At 37.1% G+C, this 23,709-nt stretch overlaps 1 protein-coding gene and 1 non-coding gene across 2 annotated transcripts in view; one reads left to right on the top strand and one right to left on the bottom strand.

Moving 5' to 3' along the window:
• The window catches only part of NDC80 (NDC80 kinetochore complex component), a 41,285-nt gene extending 35,130 nt beyond the window's left edge, over window positions 1-6,155 (top strand). Inside the window, exon 17 of the mRNA XM_032467366.1 lies at window positions 3,850-6,155. Within this exon, the coding sequence (XP_032323257.1) occupies window positions 3,850-3,987 (138 nt within the window). The 3' untranslated portion in view covers window positions 3,988-6,155. The remainder of the gene's footprint in view (window positions 1-3,849) is intronic.
• A 12,352-nt stretch (window positions 6,156-18,507) lies between these two features.
• TRNAS-AGA lies at window positions 18,508-18,579 on the bottom strand. Its single transcript has one exon. It is a non-coding gene; the product is annotated as a tRNA-Ser (tRNA).
• Between the last annotated feature and the right edge of the window lie 5,130 nt (window positions 18,580-23,709).

Genomic DNA, 23,709 nt, shown 5'->3' with positions numbered 1-23,709 from the left:
TTTGAAAGATTATCCTCCTGAAGAGTTGTAAACTATAAAGAATACCCAGAGTTGAAGAATAAAATCACTGAAATGAGTAACACACTAGAAGGAACCCAGAATAGAATAAATGAGGCAGACGAACGGATCAATGAGCTAGAAAACAGATTAGTGGAAATCACTACCACAGAACAGAAAAAAGAATGTAAAGAAGTGAGGATAGTTTAAGAGAACTCTGGGACAACATGAAGTGCACTAATATTCACATTATAGGGGTCCCAGAAAGAGAAGAGAGAGAAAGGACCTGAGAAAATTTTTGAAGAGATAATAACCAAAAACTCCCCCAACTTGGGAAAGGAAACAATCACACAAGTCCAGGAAGTGCAGAGAGATCCACACAGAATCATCCCAAAGAGAAACACACAAGGCACATGGTAATCAAATTGACAAAAATTAAGGATAAGGAGAAAATATTAAAATTAGCCACAGAAAAGCAACAAATAACATACAAGAGAACTCCCATAAGGTTATCAGCTGATTTTTCAGCGGAAACTCCGCAGGCCAGAAGGGAGTGGCGCAATACATTTAAAGTGATGAAAGGGGGAAGCTTACAACCAAGAATACTCTATCCAACAAAGCTCTCGTTCAGACTTGATGGAGAAATCAAAAGTTTCATACATAAACAAAAGCTAAAAGATTTCAGCACCACCAAACCAGCTTTACAACAAATGTTAAAGGACCTTCTCTAGTCATCACTGTAAGAAAAGAGAACAAGAAGAAAGAAAAAAAAGAGAGACCTGGAAAAGTTTACTTTGGCAGTTCAAGGTCTTTTATGGTTCCATATAAATTTTGGGGTTGTTTATTCTAGTTCTGTGAAAAATGTCATATTTTGACAGGGGTTGCATTGGATCTGTAGATTGCTTTGGGTAGTGTGGCCATTTTAATAATCTTGATTCTTCCAATCCAGGAGCACAAGATACCTTTTCATTTCTTTGTATCATCTTCAATTTCCTTCATCAATGTTTTACAGTTTTCAGAGCATAGGTAACCTCCTTAGTTAAGTTTATTTCTAAGTATTTTGTTGTTATTAATGCAGTGGAAATGTTTATGCCAGTTATAAAATTCTGGTTTTAGAAGTGAAAAAAAAAAAAAAGTGAATGAAGGACCATAACTGGGAAAATATCCTTTCTCATGGGTGAGTTGTATTCCATTACACATATATGCTGCATCTTCTTTATCCATTCATCTATTGATGTGCACTTAGGATATTTCCATATCTTGGCAATTATAAATAATATTGCTGTTGATAATAGGGTGTATGTATCTTTTTGAATTAATTATTGTTTTGTGGTCGGCTTTATTCCTTTGATAACTATGTAAGTTTAAAAAGCTAAAACTCTAAACATTCTTAGAAACAATGAACAGTACATATATGTAAATTATAAAAATATGTGCAGTATATGTGTGTGTATTTACTTGCAGTATATTGTATATGTGCAGTTAAACTGTAACAATTCTACCTAATAAAACTGAAAAATAGGGGCAAAAAAAAAAAGATTACCCTCCTTAGCAATGATCTGGGAGACACAGATAATGACGTTACCTTTTCAGGACAACGGCAGAGTAAAGGAAAGAAAGAGAAGAGTTTCATGTTTAGTTAAAGCCTGAAATCTTAGTCTGGCATTCTCAGTTTAGGCAGTCTAACAGTATTCTTCTAATCTAAGAACACCGTGTGTCTTTCCATCTGTTTGTGTTATCTTCAGGGTTTTTTGGGGTTTTTTGTTTGTTTTGTTTTGTTTTTATCAGGGTCTAATAGTTTTCTGAGTACAGGTCTGTTACCTCTTCAGGTAAATTTATTCCTAGGTATTTTATTTCTTTTCATGCAATGGTAAATGGAATTGTTTCCTTAATTTTACTTTCTAATAGTTGATTGTTAGTGTGTAGAAATGCAACAGATTTCTGTATATTAATTTTGTAATTAAGAAGCATCCCCAAAAGTGGTGTAAAAAACATTTTATATTCCTCTCTCTACTGGGTACTATAGACAGAGGTCCAGATGAGTTTGGGGTGTTTGTTTTGTTGTTATTGTTGTTGTTTTTTCCAAGATTGCCATTATATATAAAAGCCTTTACTTAAATTTTTAACTGCCTGAAGCTTCACACTGGACCCAGTCCAACCTAAAGTGGACCCTGTCCTACTCCAGCTAGTAACACCAACAGTTCCCAATCTGGCATCTGGGGATTGGGAAAAGGATTGAACCAGCAGACCTCAACAAATGGGGATTGCAGACCAGGGGCTCCACATCAATGGGGAACTGAGAACTGTTACTAACAGCTCCCATGTGAATCTTGGGACGGAATCAATGGCTGGGGTTTCCAGTCAGATAGGAAAGTATGGAAAGTCAGTTATATTGAGGGCTTGACACAAAGAGAACAAAGCTCAGAACAGAGAAGATCTTCCCCCACGGCCCTCAGAAACAGCACGGAAGACCATGGACTAGGGGTTCGAGGGCACCACACCTACATTTCTCTTTGTCCCCAAAACCCCATCAGAAGTTCATTTCAGATCCCATTGCTGCCACTGAAACTGTCAGAAAAATTCAACTGAGTAAATCTAAGGCCTTATTCAGTGATACATGAATTGAGCAGCATCCCGTCAAGCAAACAGGAAGAATTTCCAAGGAGCTACAGAAAAGAAAGAGGCACAGAGGGAGTGGGATAAGTCTTAAACAGAGGAAAAGGATCAGTTCAGGCAAGGTGGCAAGGTCACCTCCCTTTGTGGGACAGAAGGTTTTATTAGGCAGATTACCTCTCTGGTGCTGACCAGGAAATTCCAGACAGACCAGGTGAGATTACATTCCTGGGAAAGGTTGAAACTGCAATTAAGTTAGGTATTAAGTCCCATCTTGGTGCCATGGGCTTACTCAAGTGACTCCATTTTGAGCCTGTTGTTTCTTTTTAACATTCCTTTCTGTTAATTTGATATAAACACAGAATAAAGTATTTCTGAAACATGAAGTTTACCTTATCTATACCTTCTGCATAGCTTGAAAGTTAAACAATAAAACCATTCCTCTAATCTGCTATACAGAGCCCAAAATTAAAATCAATTGCTAAATCTAAAATTTTTTTGGTAGTGTATTTCCAGTTGTAAATTGTTTAAGGGGAAAGAAATTCATATCACATTAACAGGTTTTCATTTATTTGAAAACAGAGCGTGTAGTAGCTTATGTCCCCTCATCTCTCCTGAATGACATTGAACTACTGCTTTCTTACTTGTTAGTACCCTTCCCTGCTTAGTGGTAAGAACTAAGAAAAGCATCCTGGAATACCACATCAGAAAACCTGGCTTCTACCCACTTCTTTCTAGTTCAACCTCTTAGTGGCTCTATAACCTTTCATAGATCCTTCTTCAACGAGTATTGTTCACCTAAACCACAGACCAGAAAATAATTCGAGTGATTACATTCCCGGTTGTCAGAAGTCTAAAGTGGGCCCTCGGGCTGCACTCCTAGAAGCTCTAGCGAGGAATCTAGTTCCTTGCTTTTTCCACCATCTAGAGGCCACCTACAGCCCTTGGATTGTGGCCTCTTCCTCTGTCTTCAAAGCCAACAGCACAGCATCATCTATCCTTTCTGACCCTTATGTCTTTCTCTGACTTCCACACTGCTGATTCCCTTTTGCATCCTTGTGATTACGTTGGACCCGCCAGGATAATGCAGAATCTCCTTTTCTCAAGGTATTTAATCATATCAAGAGTATTTTTTTTTATTCCTGTTCTTAACATGTTGTGCTCTTATTTACAGATTTCACAAACACTTTAAAAGAAATTAATGTTTTTACATTAAAAACTGCTTATTGTTTCCACTAGAAACATCTTGAAGAGCAGATTGCCAGAGCTGATAGAGAATATGAAGAATACACATCTGAGGATCTCTTGGAAAATATTAGAGAGATTGGAGACAAATATAAGAAGAAAGCTGCTCTGCTTAAGGCTTCTAACGAATGAAGACAAAATGTTGATTATCTAAACAGAAACTTTATTAACAGTGTGAATGTTGGAGAAAAACAGTGTAAATGTTGAAATGTCCTTTGTAGGTTTGAAAAGTCTCTAACATATCCTAAATCTTTTTTACACTGAAGTCTCATGGCCACATCTTCCCATGACCGTGAAATATTTTTATATCTTTTATAAATCTAGTTCATTAACTTACAGTATGTATGACCTGAAATTATGATAACTTGTTGGATTGTTATCTTTAGGTATGAAAGACTAGTTATGTTATGTACCTGGAGTTAATAAAATTGCATCCATACAGTGTGTTTTTCCCCTAATTTCTCTGCCTAACTTGAGATGGTTAGAAAATAAGTATTTCGAACTAAACCAGGAGTCAGCATGTTAACTGTGGGTCTACTCTAATCACGCCCATTCAGTGACGTATCGTCTATGACTGGTTTCACACCACAGGACCAGAGTTTAGTGTGACAGAGATCATATGACCTGAAAAGCCAAAAATGTGTACTATCTGGCCCTTTACAGAAAGTTTGCCAATCCCTGGTATAAACTATACAAAGGATTGGTACTGACTAACTAGAAAACTTTCCTAATCACTTTGGACGTAATCAGAATCACTCTTCTATGTGTATGTGTATATATGTAAAGAGAGAAAAGCTAAAGTTCTTTCTGACTTCATGCCATCTTTAGTCTGAAATAAGCAGAATACGGAATGTGAAAATCAGAAGAAATAATAAGCTCATTCAGCCCCCTCATTTTAGAGATGAAAGTTTATTCCTAGAGAAGCGTGGATTTACCTCAGGTCATACCTGTTGTGGTAGAAACCTCACTGGAACTTCCTTGAACCCGTGTGCAATTCTGAGTACAGCCACAGGAGTCCTGAAACTTGAATATTCTGGATGGTGAGGGAGTTCTGTTAGAAAGTGAGTTTTTTAGATCTAAATTGTGAGGACGCTCCTCCTTAAATTGAACTAACATCTGCCTCCAGTTGAACTTTCTATTCTCTTAACTTTATTCTAACTCTAAATCATGTCAGAATGAAGAGCATTAGAATTAAATGTTAAGCCACGTACTTTAAGAGCCGAGAATGGGATTCCCACAATGCTTTATGAAGGGAGGGCATTCAGCCAGAGAGAACAGAAACAGACGAGTCATAGTTGGGAGATAATTAACAGGATACGACAAGGTTAACAGTTACTAATGTATTCAAGAGTCTGGATTACTGACATCCAATAGAACTGTCTTCAGTGATGGAAAAGAAATACTCTGTCTTCACTATCCAATATATATGACAGAATTAAGATGAACCAGAGCTTTGCCACCCTATGGAAACAGCAGCAGCAACATCACCTGGGACCTGGGGGAACTTTAGAAATGCAGACTCTTGGTCTCATCCCAAACCTGCTGAATCAGAATCTGCCCTTTTTACAGTATATTGACCTAAACTGTATGCATTAAAACTTTTCATAAGTTTTGACATATATATACGCCCTTCAATCATCATCACAATGAAGCTAATGAATATAGCTATCACCTCTGAAAGTTTCCTCATGGCCCTTGGCAATCCTTTCTCTTGCCCTACCTGACATCTGACTGACATGCGTCTCCAGGCAAGCACTAATCTCCTTTCTCTCACTATAGACTGGCATTTTCTAAAACTTTGTGCAAATAGAATCATATAGTATGTACATTTGTATAGCTTCTTTCAGAAAATTTTGAGATCCATGCTGTGTATCAGTAGTTCATGGCTTCTCATTGTTGAGTAGTGTTCATTGTATGAATGTATTGAGTTTGTTTAGCCATTTACCTGTTGATGGACACTTGGATTGTTTACAGTTCGGAGCCATCACAAATAAAATCTTTATAAACATTCATGTATAGTGTTTGTATGGACATATGCTTTCATTTCTCTTGAGTTAACACCTGGGAGTGGAATGGCTAGTTCATATGTGGTAGGTGCATATTTAACTTTCATGAAACTTAGCAAATGTTTCCTAAAGTGGTTCTACCATATGTGCCTACCTGCAGTGTATGAGAGTTCCAGTTGCTCCACATCCTGACCCACTTACATAGTCAGTCTTAATAATTTAGCCATACTAAAGGTGTGTGGTTCTATCACACTGTGATATTAATTTGCATTTCCCTAATGACCAAAAGTGTTAAGCCCAATTTTTACTGGATTGTTTTATTACTAATTTGCAAGAGTTTTTGTGTATTCTAGACACAAGTCCTTTATCTGACACATGTTACATAAATATTTTCTCTCAGTCTGACTTGCTTTTTCATTTTAATGGTGTCTTTTAAATGAAAGTTTTTAGTTTTGATGTAGCCCAATTTATTATTTTTTAAATACATTCTGCATTTTGTGTAGCATTTAAGGAATCTTTGCCAAGCCCAATAAATCTTTGCCAACATCACTGTCGTTTACACCTACCTATGTTTTATTCTAGAAACTTTTACCTTTAAACACCATGTTTCTACATTGAAAGGAATTTATACTCAAGAGAGTCATGCATGTAGTGTATTGTATAAGAGACCTGTAGCAGTAGTGTATCTAAAGTGATATTTAAGCTACAAAAAGTCAAGTTTTCTTCATGGAAAAATTGTATCTTTCTGTCTGCTAGTTAAGACTTGCTTTTAGATTAAATATATAGACGTTTCTTACATCTTCTTGACTACTAAATCAAAGTTAGAATTCAAACCTGCATTTTTAATGGGTCCCCAAATTGTTTGTATGTGTTTTAAAATTTAAGGTGCACTACTTTAAAAGAAAAAAAATCACTACTAGTTAAATTATCCATAATGTGATTTAAATAATAGAGTTTAATAGCAACTTTAGGAATGACAGAAAAGTCCTGAGTTCAACCAAAGTGATAACCTAAGCACAACTTGGGACGGGTTCAAGAAACCAAAGTGATCAGTGTACTCGCACTTTTCACTTAACATTTTTTACCTCACTCTGCATACTTTCTTCTTAATCCCTAAGGACATGCTTATTTCTAGAACTAACACCATTAAAGCAGATATTGTTCCACTTACAAATCCCCAGAATCCTAGAGTCAGAAAAACCTTTAGATATGATGCAAGGACGAAGGTCTTGTTCTCATAGTTACCAAGAGTCAGAGCAAGAGTCCTGTTGCACTATTGGTTACAACTGCCACCAGGACATTTTGGACACCTTGTGCTTGAGGAAAGCAGGAGAGAAAAAGAACCAGCATTATGAGAAGGACAAATGATCTGCTCAGCAGGAGGATCTGAAGCTGCTTTTTCAAAATGGCAGCAGAACCAGGTTATCCACGTGGATGCCTGAAAGAGTTCCTTATCTGTCTTTGACTTTCATGACCTTGGCATTTTTGAAGAGTTCAATAATTTATAGACTGTCCTTCAATTTCTGCTTAACTCATTCTCATGATAAGATAGGGGTATGTATTCCTCGAAGAACACCACAGAACTGATGTTACATTCTTTTCAGTATATGGCTCACTACCAGAGTCAGGAGGCCAAAGGGGGAGCTCTCACTCAATGTCAATATAGATACCAACGGGAAGAGGTGTACTTTGAATCTCTGACAAGAATTGACACTACTTTACTACCATAAGCAAGGGGAAGAAAAACTTTCTTTTTACCTGGCAACAGTTCAGCCAATGAGAGACTGTCACAACTCAGCCAATGAAAACCCACTATACTTTGAACTTTTCCTCCAATTGACTTTTTGTTTATCACAGCCCCTCCCAACTTCCCTTTCTCCTCTATAAAAGTTTCCTCTCCTTTGCTTTACTGAACTTGCATACAGGGAGTTGCAATTCTTTGCTGTCTGGCTGTTTTGTTGTTTTAGGTTAACAATCCTATCTTGGATTCTGCTTCTAGAAGGACTAGGACAAATACAATTTATAAATTAAGGAGCTGATAATGTTGAGTCTCCTAATGAAAATGCATGGTATGTTTTTCTATTTGTTGATATCTTCTGTTGTGTTTTTAGAGTTTTCTTCATAACCCTTATAAGTCATTTGATAAAAGTAAACAGCCATTACTAAGGAAAAAGTCTTAATAAAATAAAAAAATGAGTACTTCCTTAACATTATATAATATAGCTAAGTGATTTGTATATATGAAAAATTATTGATTTCTGTATATTTATATAACTTGTCACTAATTTATGAATCTTTTATTATTCAGCAGTTTTGATGTTGAGTCTCTTAGGTTTTACAGTATATAGTTATAATTCCTGCAAATAGTAATAGTCTTACTTACACCTTCCCAATTAATATACCTCCAGTTTCCTTTTTGTCTATTTGTTTTGGCCAGTAAATCAAATATAATATTAAATATTTATGAGAGTGGCCATTTTTGTCTTGTTCCTAATTTTAGTGGAGATGCTTCAAATATTTCCTCATTAATCATAATACCAGCTTTTGTGCTGAGTTAGTTATATCATGTTAAAGAAGTACAATTCTTTTTGTTATTTTATTAAGTTTTTTTTTCTTTGTAATGGTTGTTGGATTTTATCAAAAGACTGTTAAGCATCTATGACATTGAAAACATTGTTTTTCTCAATATTTTCATATAATTGTTTTCCCAACATATAAACATCCTTGCATTCCTAGAATAAATTCCACCTAATCAAGATGTCTTTTTTTCTTTTTCTTCCTTCCTTTTAATGTGCTGCTGGATTCTGTTTGTTAATATTTTATTTAAGATTTTATTTTTTGCACTGATATTCATAGGTGAGATTGGTGATCTGATATATATTTTTAAATTTTTTCAGGTTTTGATATCAATGTTATATTCACATTAGAGAAAGAAGTTAAACATTTTCCTTCTTTTTAAAATTTATCTGTAAGTAATATAAAAGTATTAGAATTGTATGCTTTTAAAGTTTGATGGAATTCCCCATCTGGGTGCACTGCTTTTTCTGAGTGTAGCTCTTTCACAACTTTACTTATTTCTTCTACATAAATCAGCTTAAGTCTTGTTTTTTTTTTTAAATTATTATTGAAGTATAGTTGATTTACAATATTGTAATGGTTTCAGGTATACAGCAAAGTGATTCAGTGTACATATATATATATGTATACACATACTTATTTTCTATTCTTTTCCATTATAGTTTATTACAAGATATTGAATATAGTTCCCTATGCTATATAGTAAATCCTTGTTGTTTATCTGTTTTATATATGGTAATGTGCATCTGTTAATCCCATTGAAGTCATTGTTTTTAACCTCTTCTACAGTTTTGGTAAATTATATTATCTTAGACATTTTTCTATTTAATCCAGTTTTTCACATTGATTTGCACGGAATTAAAGTAGTTTATTACAATTCTTTTTATTTTCTGTTTTGATGATTTTTTCCCCTGTATTGTGTTTTTGCACATTTACTCTTTCTCCCTTTTTTCCTGGAACCAAATAGCTAATGATTTCTCTACTAAGCTAGCTTTTTTTTTTAACTTAATAATTCTATGTATTTGTTTTCTAACTTATTATTTTTTTTCTTTACTAAGTAACTTCCTCTGCTTTCCTTCCATTTATTTTGTTGTTTTATTCCCCTAACTTTTTGAATTATATTTTCAGTTCATCTATCTTAATTTTTTTTAATATTAAGTATCTAAGACTATGAATTTTCCTCTGGATTCTAGCTTAGTAGTAGTTCACATTTTTTTTGTTGGGTTTTTGTTTTTTGTTTTTTTCTGGTTTATTGCAACACTTTGCTTACACAGTGACATGTTGCTGGCACCTAATGTTCTCGTCTGACAGTAGAAAACCAAAATTTGTTGTCATTTCTTAAAGAATTGAGAATTGCATCCAAAAACTATATAAGTTAAAAGGATGAATTTACAGGTGTAAATGCAAACAATTTCCCAATTCACTGCAGAAGCACTGGGAGTACAGGCTGGTTGCAGCAAGCCACCCCTCAAGTTTCTTCCCCAACCATTCTCAGTTGGTGATTTCTCTATTCAAAGAATTCTTTAAAATAGTTTAAAATTTCCACATAAAAGGATCTTTGTCCCCCCTAATTTTTACTAATTTCTAGTTACATTGCATTGTGATCAAAGAATGCCATCTTTACTATTTATTGTTTGCATTTTCCTGAGGTTTTTCTTTGTGGCCTAATAGTTCTGTAAACGTTCATGGCCATTTGAAAGAAAAGTGTATTCTCTTTTTTTAGGACATATGATTTGATATACCATTAATCAGCTCTACTATGTCAATTATATTACTAAGTTTTCCATAATTTACTTATTTTTTGTTTACTTGACCTCTCATAGATTGAGAAACGGAAAGGTTAAGTGATTTTGCCAAGTTCTCCATATTAAATCGTAAAATTCTTTAGGAAATGGCAAAACTGAATTCAAGCAGTATGATTTCTGAACCTCAACTCTAGAGAACAACTTGAAATCAATAAAAAGAGCACAGGAGTTTGTAAAGCAATTTAGCAAAGTATCGAGGAAGTCAGGTTATTCTCCGAGAAGCTGAGTAATTATAAAAAATGTAACATGACTCGCCCAGAAGGAACTGTAACTAAGCGGAATGTTGATCAGTGACGTTGCCAAGGGTGCGCATACTTAGCCAGTGAGAGGTGTGGCGGGGCAGGGTGCATGCGGTCAAACTGGGGATGGGAAATGGTTAATATCAAGCAAGTAGGGGATGCGCTCCACTAACAATCTGTAAGAGGGTTATGACAGGGGAATATTTTATCCCCTGCAGACCCTCCAACCTTTGACTGGGAGGAAGATTATCAGTTCTGAAGTAGGAGATTCCACCCAGCAGACAATTGCAGGGTTAAGATACAAATGGGGAGGGCCCTAAATTGTTTGCTCATGATAGGAAGGTGACAGCGCCATTGTGCTGGAAGGTGGGGTAATGACTTTCTCTCCACTGGCAGGTCTTCAACTCCTAAGAAAAGAGAAATATATCTATGCCCAAGAAGATAATCTTGTAGAAATGAGTAGAAACCAGTAAAAACGAGTCTTGTCTTAGGAGATACTTTGGGTATTATGCCTAAAAGAGGATATAATCAGAGTAATGTCATTAGAGGGAAAAATTACCCCTTCCTTATCTTTCAGCCTCAGAAATGGTTTCTGTTCTCTACAAATTAGAGAATAAGGTAGTTGTCATGGCCCTTTATAGAAGTCCCTTAGGCTGTTTGCTCATGAGAAGGGAGAATGCAAAACTCCACCAACATGCTGGGAGAAAAATGGAATGGTTATAAAACTGATTCCCTAGGTATCTGACAGCTTTGGAAGATGACGTTAGGTCTGCTTGAGAAACTTGGTTTTCTAGGCACCAGGAGGATCAAGATTCCAGTTGTTTGGACCCTGGAAAAGGAATCTCAGATCTGCTTTAATACCTACGCCCTCATGCTGCACCTCTTGGAAGAGGGATTAAGACAGGTGCAACAGCTGATTATTTGAAAGTGTCCATTCTCAGACGAGCAAGGAAAGATATGGAATTTAATCAGGCCAGAAATGAAGTTGGCTGTGGAGAACGGGGTGAGGCTGAAGTAGCTCTGACATATCCAGCAAGAAACTTCAGATGGAAGACAATGAGTGAGGCATAGATACAGAAGGCAGCAAGTCCCAAATCCCCCTGTGTGAATGCTCTCAACCCACAGGCGAAGAGAAGGTGCTGAATCAGGTAATTTGGAATGAGAACAGCATATCCTGGTGTCTTTCCTTAAGTAGAGCTCTATCCTGGGACAAAGAAAGGGAAATTGGAGAGTTCTATCAATTAAATGGGAAATTGTGGAAGAGACAGGTGACTCCAATTTTTGGGACAGTCTTTCAGAGTTGAAGAAGCCACCAGAGCCAGCAAAAACCAGTTAAAGCCTACCAACCAAAGAAAAGACCACCAGGCTACACCTATAGAAAAAAAAATGGGTTTATTGAACTTGCTGCAGTGAGGAAGAACTAATCATGGGATGTCTCAGTAAGACAGTGGAATTCCGGCCTGTGAGGGTCGATTCTAAGAAAGGATGGATTGTTAAGTCATTTTTGCAACTGCAATGTTGCCTTAATTAGGTTGGGTTAGAAACGTTGCCTTGTCGCCCTGACTGCATCCTGTTGAAAACATTGTCAGAGTCTGACTGCTCCCAGAGTTGCTTTGCACTTTCTCGGGTCCTAATTAGAGTGAGAGGTCCTGGTTGGGGGAAGTTAACTGTCTGACTAGAAGGACATGGAAAAGCCTCAGTAGGATTGTGGTTCTAGAGGAACACTCAAGGTAAAACTCAACTGGGCAGAGGGAAATGGGAACTCTAGCTTGTGTGGAAGGGAGTGGAGCTGCTCAGCAATTGTTGAAATATCTAAGATGAACCTGACCTCAGATACGCAGGAGCTGTTCCCTGCACTTCCACGGGGTTTCTACTCTGTCAGAAGACTGAGGCACATGGGGAGAGAGCAGCAAAATTATTTGAGCATGTACCATACTTCCTCTTCCTGTTGTGGTTGACTTTGAGATAGAATACCTTGAGGAATTTGGCTTTGAGCTGCAAGCAGTTTTGCTCTCAGGCTAGCAAAGTTGGAGACAATACACTAGTTGGTATAAACTTCCCTTTGTTCTGAAAAAGCAACAGAGTTGGACAGATTTAGTTTCACAGTGTAAGGCAAAACCGTTCTTGAAAATGGTTAGGGTTGAGATACTGTGAATCTGAAAATCTAAAATGTTCATGGGACCCTGTAAAGTATCACGTGTGTATGTGTGTGTGCGCGCATGTGCGTGCGTGCGTGCGTGCGTGTGTGTGTGTGTGTGTGTGTGTGTATGAATATTTGTGACTCTGCTCGGCTTCTTTTTTTGAGAAGCCTTTTTTTTTTTTTTTTTTCGGATTTAGAGCACAGGAACAGGAGGAGGGACACACCCAACAGCTGTAGAAGCAGGAAACATCTACTCTAAAACTGAAGAACAAACATGAAAACTGAGAGTATTTGTGTATATTTTGTTCCAACTAAACTTCCTTGAAAAAATCCATACTTCATCGGTGTGTGATGGGGAAGGAGGATGCTTGCGTCTCTTTGGGCAATGTATCCAGGGTGATTTAGGCAGTTTCATTTCTGCAAACCTTTTGTTTGCTTTGGAGAATATTTATTCTCTCGATCACATTCCAGAAGTATCAGGAGCTAAGTACCATCAGACGCAGCTGGGCAATTATAGGAGGGATGTTCACCTCCAGCAGAAGGAGGGTCTGTGAAGAGGGACTGGTTGGGCTGGACAAAGGGCAATTTGAATTCAACTATTTGATGGGAGCATTTAAAACTTAAAAAAAAAAAAAAAGACTGGAGGAATGTGAAAAGCAGAAGCTGTCCTTGTTTTCATAATTACATGGTTACATAAAATTAAATGAGCTACTGGCTATAACGTTTCTGTATCTCTTGTGGAGATGTTGCATTCCGACTCTGGAACAGGCCAGCTGCCCTCCCTGCAGGGGGAGTGTGAGTATAGTATCCACTTTCTAGGAAAAGAGCTTAATTGTCTTTCAGGAAAGAGAAACCTAGATAGAAAATGGAAACTGTCCCTGAAGAAACTTATGTTTTTCTCGCTGGGCTTTGTTTGGGGACTGTATTTGAAATAAGGTAGGCATGATCGGGGGACTCCTAATTGTTAGGGAAGATGTCTCTGCCCATTTGAAGGCAAGGGCTATAAGCTGCAAGTGATTCACCTGTATTTTGTAAGTCAGACTATACATTCTTTCCTATATTCATCACCCTTTTTGTTCCCTTTGCTCCAGTGGTTCTGAAAATGTGGTATTTGGACACAAATGCCTCCATTAGAATCACATGGAAGCTGTCAAAAATAAAAATTCCTAGTCCCATACTTGACTGATTTAAAATATCTGGGCATGGAATCTAGAAGTCTGTGTCTTAAAAATACAGAATTTTCTTATGTACACTGCCATCTGAACACCCAGCAGAACCTCAAATGTGCTGCCAGGAATGAAGGAGGGGATCTGTGTTCAGGAAGGTGATAGACTCTTAAAGAGGCAGCCAGTGGTGGCAGCAGCAGGAAGAGATTCCCAGGTGGAAGTTCGGAGCTTTGTGGTCTCCTCCCTCACCTGTGTGTACATTTGCCTTGTGTTTCCAACTATGGAGCCTTTCATTTGTTATTGCAGGAGATGACTTCTTGTAGCTCTGATTCTTTCTTTCTAGAGAAGCCTAGAAATACCTTATTTATTACTAGCTACCAGATGAAGCCTGAGACTTCGAAGCTGGGCTGCTGTTAAATCTTTAAGAAGGTGATCTTCTTTGAGGCAGGCAACACCTTTCTGCAACCATTTCAGTAGGATCTCCCTTTCAGTGTTCAGTTCCATTTCTTCCAAGAACAACAATATTGGAGACTTCCAAGTATCCAACATTTTATCTGGAGCCTGAGTCAAAAGTTAGCTTCACAGGGCCTCTGTGAACCTGAGTGATCACACGGGGTTGACAGGAGCCCCAACAACAGTGAACACTTCCGCCTGTAATACTTCCTCCCTGCTAACACACCTGCCACGCCCAGACCACTATCTAGATGCTTACCTGCTATCAGTCCTAGCCTTCCTGCATCCTTTCTTTCTTTCGCATGCCTTCTTCTGTTACTAATTTCCTGTAGAAGCAAAACTGGCACTTTGTCCTGCTTCCAAAATGATGAAGCACATCACAGCATAGTATAGTTAGGAACAAAATCAAACTACTTGCACTCTTAGATAAACTGAAAATAGTTGGGTCCTCCTGACTGGTTCTGGTCTCTAAAATAATAAACCCTGGAAAATTTCCTATAAGCCTGGACTTCAGAGACAGCATTATCCCCGATTTTTGCTATGCTATGCTATGGTGTCTGAAGGCATGAATGACCTTTGTAAATATGATAGTTGTATGAGAAAGTTGGTATTCCCCCCCACCCCATGAACAGACTAGATGTAAACTTGGTATCTTTGATAGTTTTGCCTTTCTTTCCCTTTAAATATTTGTGTTTTGAATTTGGTGAGCCAGTGTTTCTGGCTTCTTCAGAAAGAAGTCTGGCATTCTTGCACTGATGGCAAGTAAATTTGTCCTTCCTTTCTTCAATGCAACAGTCTCTTGAGTCTTCCTTTGGTGCTTCCTTCCAGTCTTTTGTATCATGCCCTCCAGAATCCCTTTCACTGCACAAGGTCACTTACATCTCTCCTCATCCCCATCTACCCAGTGACCTCAGCCCCAAAACCCGGGAGTCATCCTTGACTCCTACCTCTCCCCTCTCCCTCCTCTTATCTCCTAAAAGTCTTTCATATAAGTCCATGGCCTATTTTATTTATTTACTTATTCATTTTTTTGTTTAGGTATGAGAGTTTTTTTTTTTTAATCTGTTGCTTTTTTGGAAAACATCTTTATTGAGCTATAATTCACCTACTAAAAAATTAACTCATGTAATGTGTACATGCAAGGACTTTTTGTATATTCACATAGTTGTGCAACCACCACCACAGTCTAATTTTATACATTTTTAAATCACACCCAAAAGAAACCAGTACCCTTTAGCAGTTAACCATAATCTCTTGCCTGTGTTTCTGTAACAACCTCCCACAAGGTATTGGTTAAGCCCTGTAGTCCATTCTCTATACTACAGTCAGAGAAAACTTTCTGAAGTGCAAACCAAAGGACACCCCATCCTACTTTAAAAACCTTCAGTAGGTTCTTACTCCCATCGTTGTCCTGATAGAATACAGAATCTTTAAAGTGAATTCAGCCTTTTGAGATCTGTCTCCTTTCTTAATTCAGGGATTAACAGTATTTTAGAATCACCTGGGGACCATGATGGACCTCAGAAAATCAATGAACCCCATAAATGTGTATGCAAAATTTGATATGTGTTCAGACATGTCCAATTTAATGATAAATTGCATTAGACTTTCCAAGGTTTAGAATATCTGCAAGAACAGATGAATTATACATAGTTTTCCTCATTTTATAGTTTTATATTGCCTGTATTGTTATCTATGGAGTGGGGAACAATCATGTTTTAAGAGTCTGAAGTTTCTAAAGATCACTTTGGCCTAGCAGGTGTGGAGGAGGGAGAGGCAGCCCCGGGCAGGAAAGTTTTACTTGGGGGAATAAAGTCTAAAGTGAGCCCAGTTAGTTAAACGAAAGGTGTGAGGAGGTGATTGGTGGCGAAGGGAAGAGCTGGGAAGGGGCACGGAATGGGGAGAGAGGAGTCTGTGGGAGGGAGAAAAGGAATGTCAGTGCCAGGGCAAGGCTGGTCCTTATTCCCTGGGCCACTGGCTCTTTGGGAAGATGGAAATGAGGGTGGGTTGGACGGGGCAGCAGAGGATGGGGGAGGCTTTTTCTTATTCATTTTTGAAGCCCCAGCACCTGACACACAATAGGCATATGATTTGCACCGAATGCTGAATGGGTTAGTGAATAAATGAGTGAATCCTTCCAATGAGGCATCGCAGTGACTTCTGTTTCTGTGTCTGTTCTATTCATCTCTGCCTCATTAACCTTGCTCTTTTGGAATTGCCCTGAGTTGCACAGCCTAGATAGGGAGTACATTTGGTACTTAGATTTGGCACACATTCTTACTCCTAGCTCAAGTTTTAATGTCCCCAATACCACGTCATCTCTTTAAGGCTGCTCAAGTAAAACAAGATGTTTATTATAACATGTTCCTCCTCTGAATGTTTTTCAGAGGCTCACAAACCACAGTTTCTTTTCTGACAATCCAGTTTCGTTTCTTTTTAGTCACACCTCTTATTAGTAAGCAACATTTTTTTTAAGCAGTGAGTTTCAAATATTCAAACCCATCACCCTTGTACTTTTGGTAACTATAGATGTCTTATCTAATTTATTTTAAAGAACATAAAAAGTTTGTGCTTTTGAACCTGCTATTGTAGTACTTAATGTCTACCCTGGTACTATAAGTGTCTTAGTGGTTATAGATAGCATCTGAAGAAGAACTTGGTGTATTTGCCAATATAGAACTTTACCTCCAAATTCTGATCAAAACAAGGTCTATTAAAACTGAAACTTTCAGAAAAAGCAACTGATTTTGCCCAAATTTCAAACACTACTAACAAATACTAGAATTTATTTTTAATTAGATTTAGGTTTTTCACCAGACTATGATGTTTTCCAAACAATAACGTATCTTAATATTTCACCACTAAAATCAACAGTTTTAGAGAATTTCAAGGAAATTTTAATACTTGTGCATACACATAGAGGTTATATAGAGAACTCAATTAATGGAAAAATGACAGTTCACAATATTATATGACCCCCAAATGAACTACTCTATAATGTATAAGTGTTCAAGCTTTAGAGTCAGATAAATTTGGATTTTAGTCCTAGCTCTGTCAGTTACTAGCCATATGACCTTGGGCAAGTGGTTTATCCTTTTATGTCTCAGTTTCCTCACTTCTAATATAGGATAAATATTTATCCAGCGGAATTCATTGAAATAAGGGTGTCAGTCACTCAGTGGATGGCAGTTATTATTATGATAACATTCATGGTAGGAATATTAATCCTTAATATAGCAATCAGAGTTTTTAGCTACAAGGAAAAGAAACCTATCTCTGGCTCTTTTAAAAGCAGAAACAATATTTTTGACTAGGAAACTGGATTTGCTGGGAGGCTGGCAAACCCTGCTCAAAAGCTACGGGGCCAGAGGCACAGTTAACTTCATGAACTGGTTCTGTGAGGACACCACTGCCCCTTGCACAGTGGACACCATTCCACCCTGGGCTAAGGGTGCCTCTGCTGCCGTCACAAGCTGGATGCCCCATTAACGTCTGATCTGTCACACGAGGGCACCTCGGCCCGGGAGACCAGAACAAACAGTTTCTGGCGTTGGCAGCCACACCTTCAGTTGGAGATGTGTTCTGCCTGGAGCCTAGATTTGTGTGATGGGGAAATCTCCAAACATAGGAGGGGGTAGAGAGGCTAGGGAGCCAAAAATATGCAAGCGTGCACTACACTTCCCAGGGAGCCACATGTTTTGGAGACTGGTTTGATGACTCTCTTTTTCACATGCCATACATCCAATCCCTTAGCAAATCTGTCAGCTTCACCTTCAAAATAGCCAGGTAGCCAGAATCTGACTACCTCACCTCAGCTCCACCATTACCACCAGCCTCGATCAAGCCCTTATTAACTCTTGCCTGGATTGTTGAATCAGCTGTCTGACTGGTCTGTTGGTTTCCACATTTGGTCCCATACAGTCTACCTTCAACATAACAGTCAGAGTAGGGGGGAGGATATAGCTCAAAGTGGTAGAGCGCATGCTTAGCATACATGAGGTCCTGGGTTCAATCCCTAGTACCTCCTCTAAAAAGTAAGTAAATAAATAAACCTAAGTACATCTCCCCCCCCCAACAAAATAAATAAATAAATAAACCTAATTAAATAAAAAGCAAAACATAATAGTCAGAGTAGTTTTCTTAAAAGATATCTCAGACCATATCATACGTCTGCTCTAAGTCCCCCAGTATTTCCCATAATTCTTTTTTTGGAGTTGGGAGGGTTGGGGGAGGTAATTAAGTTTATTCATTTAATTTTTTTTCTAATGGAGGTACTGAGGATTGAACCCAGGACCTTGTGCATTCTAAGCACACACTCTACCACTGAGCTATGTGCCCTCCCCCCATAATAGATCTTTAATAACTGCACTTTATTTATCATGTGAATAAGATGTAATCTGTACAAAATGGCACCTGCAGAAAATGTAACACCGTTTTCAGAGTTATGTTTTTTAGGAGGGATATTATCATGCCACTCACATGGACAAAATTTTTCTGTTGCTTCTGACTGGGGTATGTGAGGATGGAGAAGTCACAGGATAAAGCAGCACACCATTTTAGTCCAGAGGGTCAATTTTGCTTTTAGGATTTGGGGGAGAACATTTCCAACTTTATCCCTCTTTAAAGAAAAAAAAATGCTGCCACATGCATATATACATACAAGCAGAATCATATTATTCTATTTAGTTTGATTGGGTGAAAATCGTGAAAATCCAGGAAGAAGAAGTTTTTAAATAAGCAGAGAATGATTAGAAAATTTGAGCCTTCTGTGCTGTTAGGGAACCTGATATTAAGGCTGTAATTGAATCAGAATGCACAGGGTAATTAAGAACAATATGAAAACGGGTTTGTGGTGTCTCATAATGAACTTGATGCGGTGGCAAACAGCAGCTTCCCAAGCACAACTAGGTCCTTGGTAGTAAGCAATACCAGTCAACTTAAAAACCTTATGATGTACTCAGTTCCTTACTGAACCATGGGTTTTGCTACTGTGGAAATGTAGTTGACCACAATCTCAAGTGTCTCTTAAGTGAGAAAACACCGAGCAAGAAGAGGAGGAAGTCCATTACTGTTGCAGTGACACTTAAGAACCAACTACATGACACTCCTGAAGAAGAATAAGGTGAGATGATTTGCCCAATAGGATATCAAAATATAATTAAGCTAGATACTTAAGACAGTACAATATTAGCAGAGAGGGGAGAAAATTAACCAATTGAACAGACTAGAAAATCCAAGAACAGAAGCATGCATTTATAGAAACTTGGTATGTGACAAAAGTTATACAGGATATCGCATGGAAAATATGGACTGACTGTCCAATAAATGATGCTCAGACAATTATTCATTAAAAAAAGGAATTGGATCCCTTTTCAGTATCATGCATAGAAATCAACTCCTTACAAATTAAAAACTTTAAAATGTTAATAGAAAAAATTTAAACTTTGAGAATAAAATTTGAGAAAACTTTGGTAGTAGAGGAATCCTTAAAAAAGAGACAAACCAATGGAAATTATTGATAAATCTAATTATATTAAGATCAAGTACTACTGTTCATTAAAAGATCTCAGAAAGAGGTTAATAAGACACATAACCAACCAAAGTTTAGCAACCATGATATATGAAGAACTCCTAAGAATCGTTAGGAAAAGTCAAATAAACCCACAGAAAAATGAACACAGAGCATAAACAGGTATTACACAGAAAACACTATTAGGAAGTAAACATATGGAAAGATGCTCAATCTCATTTATAAGGAGGGAAATGCAGATTATAGCCACAATGAAATACTACTTCATATTCACCAGATTGACAAACATTTTTTAAAGTTAAAAAAACACTTTAAGTATTGACAAGGAAATGGAGCATCAGCAACTCTTCTATCCTGCTGGGAAATAATTTGGCATTATCTGGTAAATTTGTAAAAACACATACACCACGGCATTTGAGATTTATCCTGTGCAATATATCTATCGCATATGAACATCAGAATACAATACACAAATATTCATAGAAACCTGATTTTAAAAAGGCAAAAACAAACAGGAAACTCAAATCCTGGTAATAAAATGTCTATTGATAAAAGAATGGAAAAACTGTGGTCTATTCATATTAAGAAATACTATATGTAACAGTAAAAAAAAAAAAGAATGGAACTACAGCTACATGCATCAACATGATTGAACTTCACAAATATGTTGAGCAAAAAAACATTTCCCAAAGAATGTATAAATGTATATGTGATACTGAAATTTATAATATGGAATATATATATTTAGTCTTTGCCCACTGTTTCTGGCACATAGTCCCCAAAATCTTGGAATTTCTTAAGTGGGAAGAATCACAAAGGTGTCTTTTGTTATTTATAACAAGCCCCTTTCACTATGTTTGAGTTTATGTTAATGAGGGGATTTTTGGAAAACCCTAAGGACCTGGCTGGTTGCCAAGGGAACTACTCAGGATTAAAGGATTGGAACTTTGAGTCCTCCCCAGGAGGGGAGAGGAGGAGCTGGAGGTGTAGTCACTTACCAACCAATGGCCAACGATTTATTTAATCAATTATGCCAATGTAACGAAGCCTCCATAAAAAACTAAAAGGACAGGATTTGGAGGGCTTCTGAGTTGGTGAAGACATGGAGATCCAGGGAGAGCATGGAAGCTCCACATCCTGTCTGCATACCTTGCCCTGATTTATATAATTTATAAAAACCCTGTAAACTAGTAAACTAACTGTGCTCCTGAACTCTGTGATAGCTGCTCTAACAAATTAATTGAGCCTGTGGAGGGGATCATGAGACCCTCTGATTTATAGCCATTGGGTCAAAAGCCCAGGTAATAATTCAGACTTTTGAATGGGCATCTGAAGTGGGGAAGTGGTCAGTCATGTAGGACTGAACACTTAACCTGTGGTATCTAACACTTTCTTTAGAGAGAGAGTGTGTCAGAATTGAATTAAAGTGTAAGGTAGCTGGTGTCACAAATTGTTTGATGTGTGGAAAACCCACACATCTGGTATTAGACATGAAGGAGTGTTGTGGTAGAATATTGAGATTACAGGAGTGTGTTGTTTTTCTTTTATGGTATATAAATTAAAAAACGCTCAAAAACCAAATAGTCTATTATAAACAGAAGGAAAAAAATACCTATACATTTCAGAATAGAGATTAGATAGTAGAGAGATGCCATTTGGGGAGGAGTATACTGGGGCCTTCAAAGTATTAGGAATTCTCTTTTTCTTAAGTTGGGTGGTGGCTACATATGTGTTTGTTCTTTAACAGACATTTATATTATATATATTCTTTTGTATGTAAGAAACATTTCATAATATAAATATAAAAATGTAAAAACAGATTGAACAAGAAAATGTAAAGTGTAGAAGTACTGGCAATTTGAGAACTCAATAAATGCTAAGTATCATTTTTCACATATAAAGAAAAAATTTTACTATATGGATTTTTTTAAATTGAAGTATAGTTGATTTACAATGTGTTAGTTCCTGGTGTACAGCATAGCGATTTAGCTTTATATACATATATATTCTTTTTTATAGGTTACTACAAACCATTGAATATAATTCCCTGTGCTATACAGTAGGACCTTGTTGTTTATCAATTTTGTACACAGTAGTTTGTATCTGCCAATCCCAAACTCCCAATTTATCCTTTCCTCCCTCCTTCCCTGCAATCATATGTTTCTTTTGTATGTCTGAGTCTGTTTCTGTCTTGTAAATAAGTTCATTTGTGTCATTTTTTTAGCCACATCATATGATATTTGTCTTTCTCTGACTTACTTAGTATGATAATCTCTATGTCCATCCATGTTGTTGCAAATGGCATGATTTCATTCTTTTTTATGGTTGAGTAATATTCCATTCTGTATATATACCACAAGTTCTTTTATTTATTTATTAACTTTTTTTATTGAGTCATTTTTATTACAGTCATTTTACAATGTTGTGTCAATTTCCAGCATAGAGCACAGTTTTTCAGTTATATGTGAACATACACATATTCATTGTCAAATTCTTTTTCGTTGTGAGTTACCACAAGATCTTGTATACATTTCCCTGTGCTATACAGTATAATCTTGTTTATCTATTCTACATATGCCTGTCAGTATCTACAAATTTCGAACTCCCAGTCTGTTCCTTCATGCCCCCCTCCCTCCTGACAACCACAAGTTTGCATTCTATGTCTATTAGTCTGTTTCTGTTTTGTATTTATGTTCTTTTTTTCTAAGATTACACATATGTGTGATCTCATATGGTATTTTTCTTTCACTTTCTGGCTTATTTCACTTAGAATGACATTCTCCAGGGACATAAACGTTGCTGCAAATGGCGTTATGTTGTTGTTTTTTTATGGCTGAATAGTATTTCATTGTATCAATACACCATATCTTCTTTACCCAGTTATCTGTCGATGGACATTTAGGCTGTTTCCATGTCTTGGCTATTGTAAATAGTGCTGCTATGAACATTGGGGTGCAGGTGTCTTTTTGAAGTAGAGTTCCTTCTGGATATATGCTGAGGAGTAAGATTGCTGGATCATATGGTAACTATTTTTAGTTTTTTAAGGAATCTTGGAGACCATTTTTTAAAATTTTATTGAAGTGTAGTTGATTTACAATGTTAGTTTCAGGTGTATAGCAAGGTGATTCAGTTATACATATACATACATACATGTATTTTTTCTTTTCAAATTCTTTTCCATTACATGTTATTATAAGAAATTGAATATAGTTCCCTGTGCTATACAGTAGTTGGAGACAATTTTTAATTATGGAGTTGAAGAGCTATTATTCACTGCCTCCCAACTACTCCATTCTGGGTCTGTAGCATCTTTTATCATGAGGGCCACATCCCAGGGGGAGGGCCATGGGGAGCTGTACAGGATGCCACTAAGTTTGGGAGTAGGTTGTTATGCAGCAATAGATAACTGATACAGGGACACTTAAATATACTCTATGTGATAAAGATGGCTAATGAAAATAAAAATTGAGAGTCAAAGGGAACTAATTGTGGGACAGGGTCATTTTAAATTCATTTATTTGTGATGAAAATTAAAGAAGAAACATCATCTTTCTTTGCTGAGAAAGCTACCTGGGGAATTTCTCTCTGAGAACAAAACTTGACTGGCAAATAGTTTTGATGCTGTTTCAGAGTGCCGAACTGCCACAGAAGACAATGATTCTGAGCTGGCCTCTCATCAGGAAGATACGTATCAATGTTTCCACCAATAGTTGCCCTTAATATTGTGGTACACTTTCCTGGCAGCATTTTGGATCTCTCCTCTGAGAGATTATCTTTAAATCCCTCCTAAAGACATGAAAATAGTTTTTTGTTTCTACCTATGTATTTGCATAATTTAATATTACAGAGAAATGAGAAATTGCCCTCATGATCAACTTCTAGCCATAGTCCCAATATGATGAAATAATTAATTCATGTTACCTATTAAGAAGTCAAAA

The sequence above is a fragment of the Camelus ferus genome, chromosome 24 (assembly GCF_009834535.1).
Source record: "Camelus ferus isolate YT-003-E chromosome 24, BCGSAC_Cfer_1.0, whole genome shotgun sequence".
NCBI lineage: Eukaryota > Metazoa > Chordata > Mammalia > Artiodactyla > Camelidae > Camelus > Camelus ferus.
This window is presented reverse-complemented; position numbering and strand designations above follow the sequence as displayed.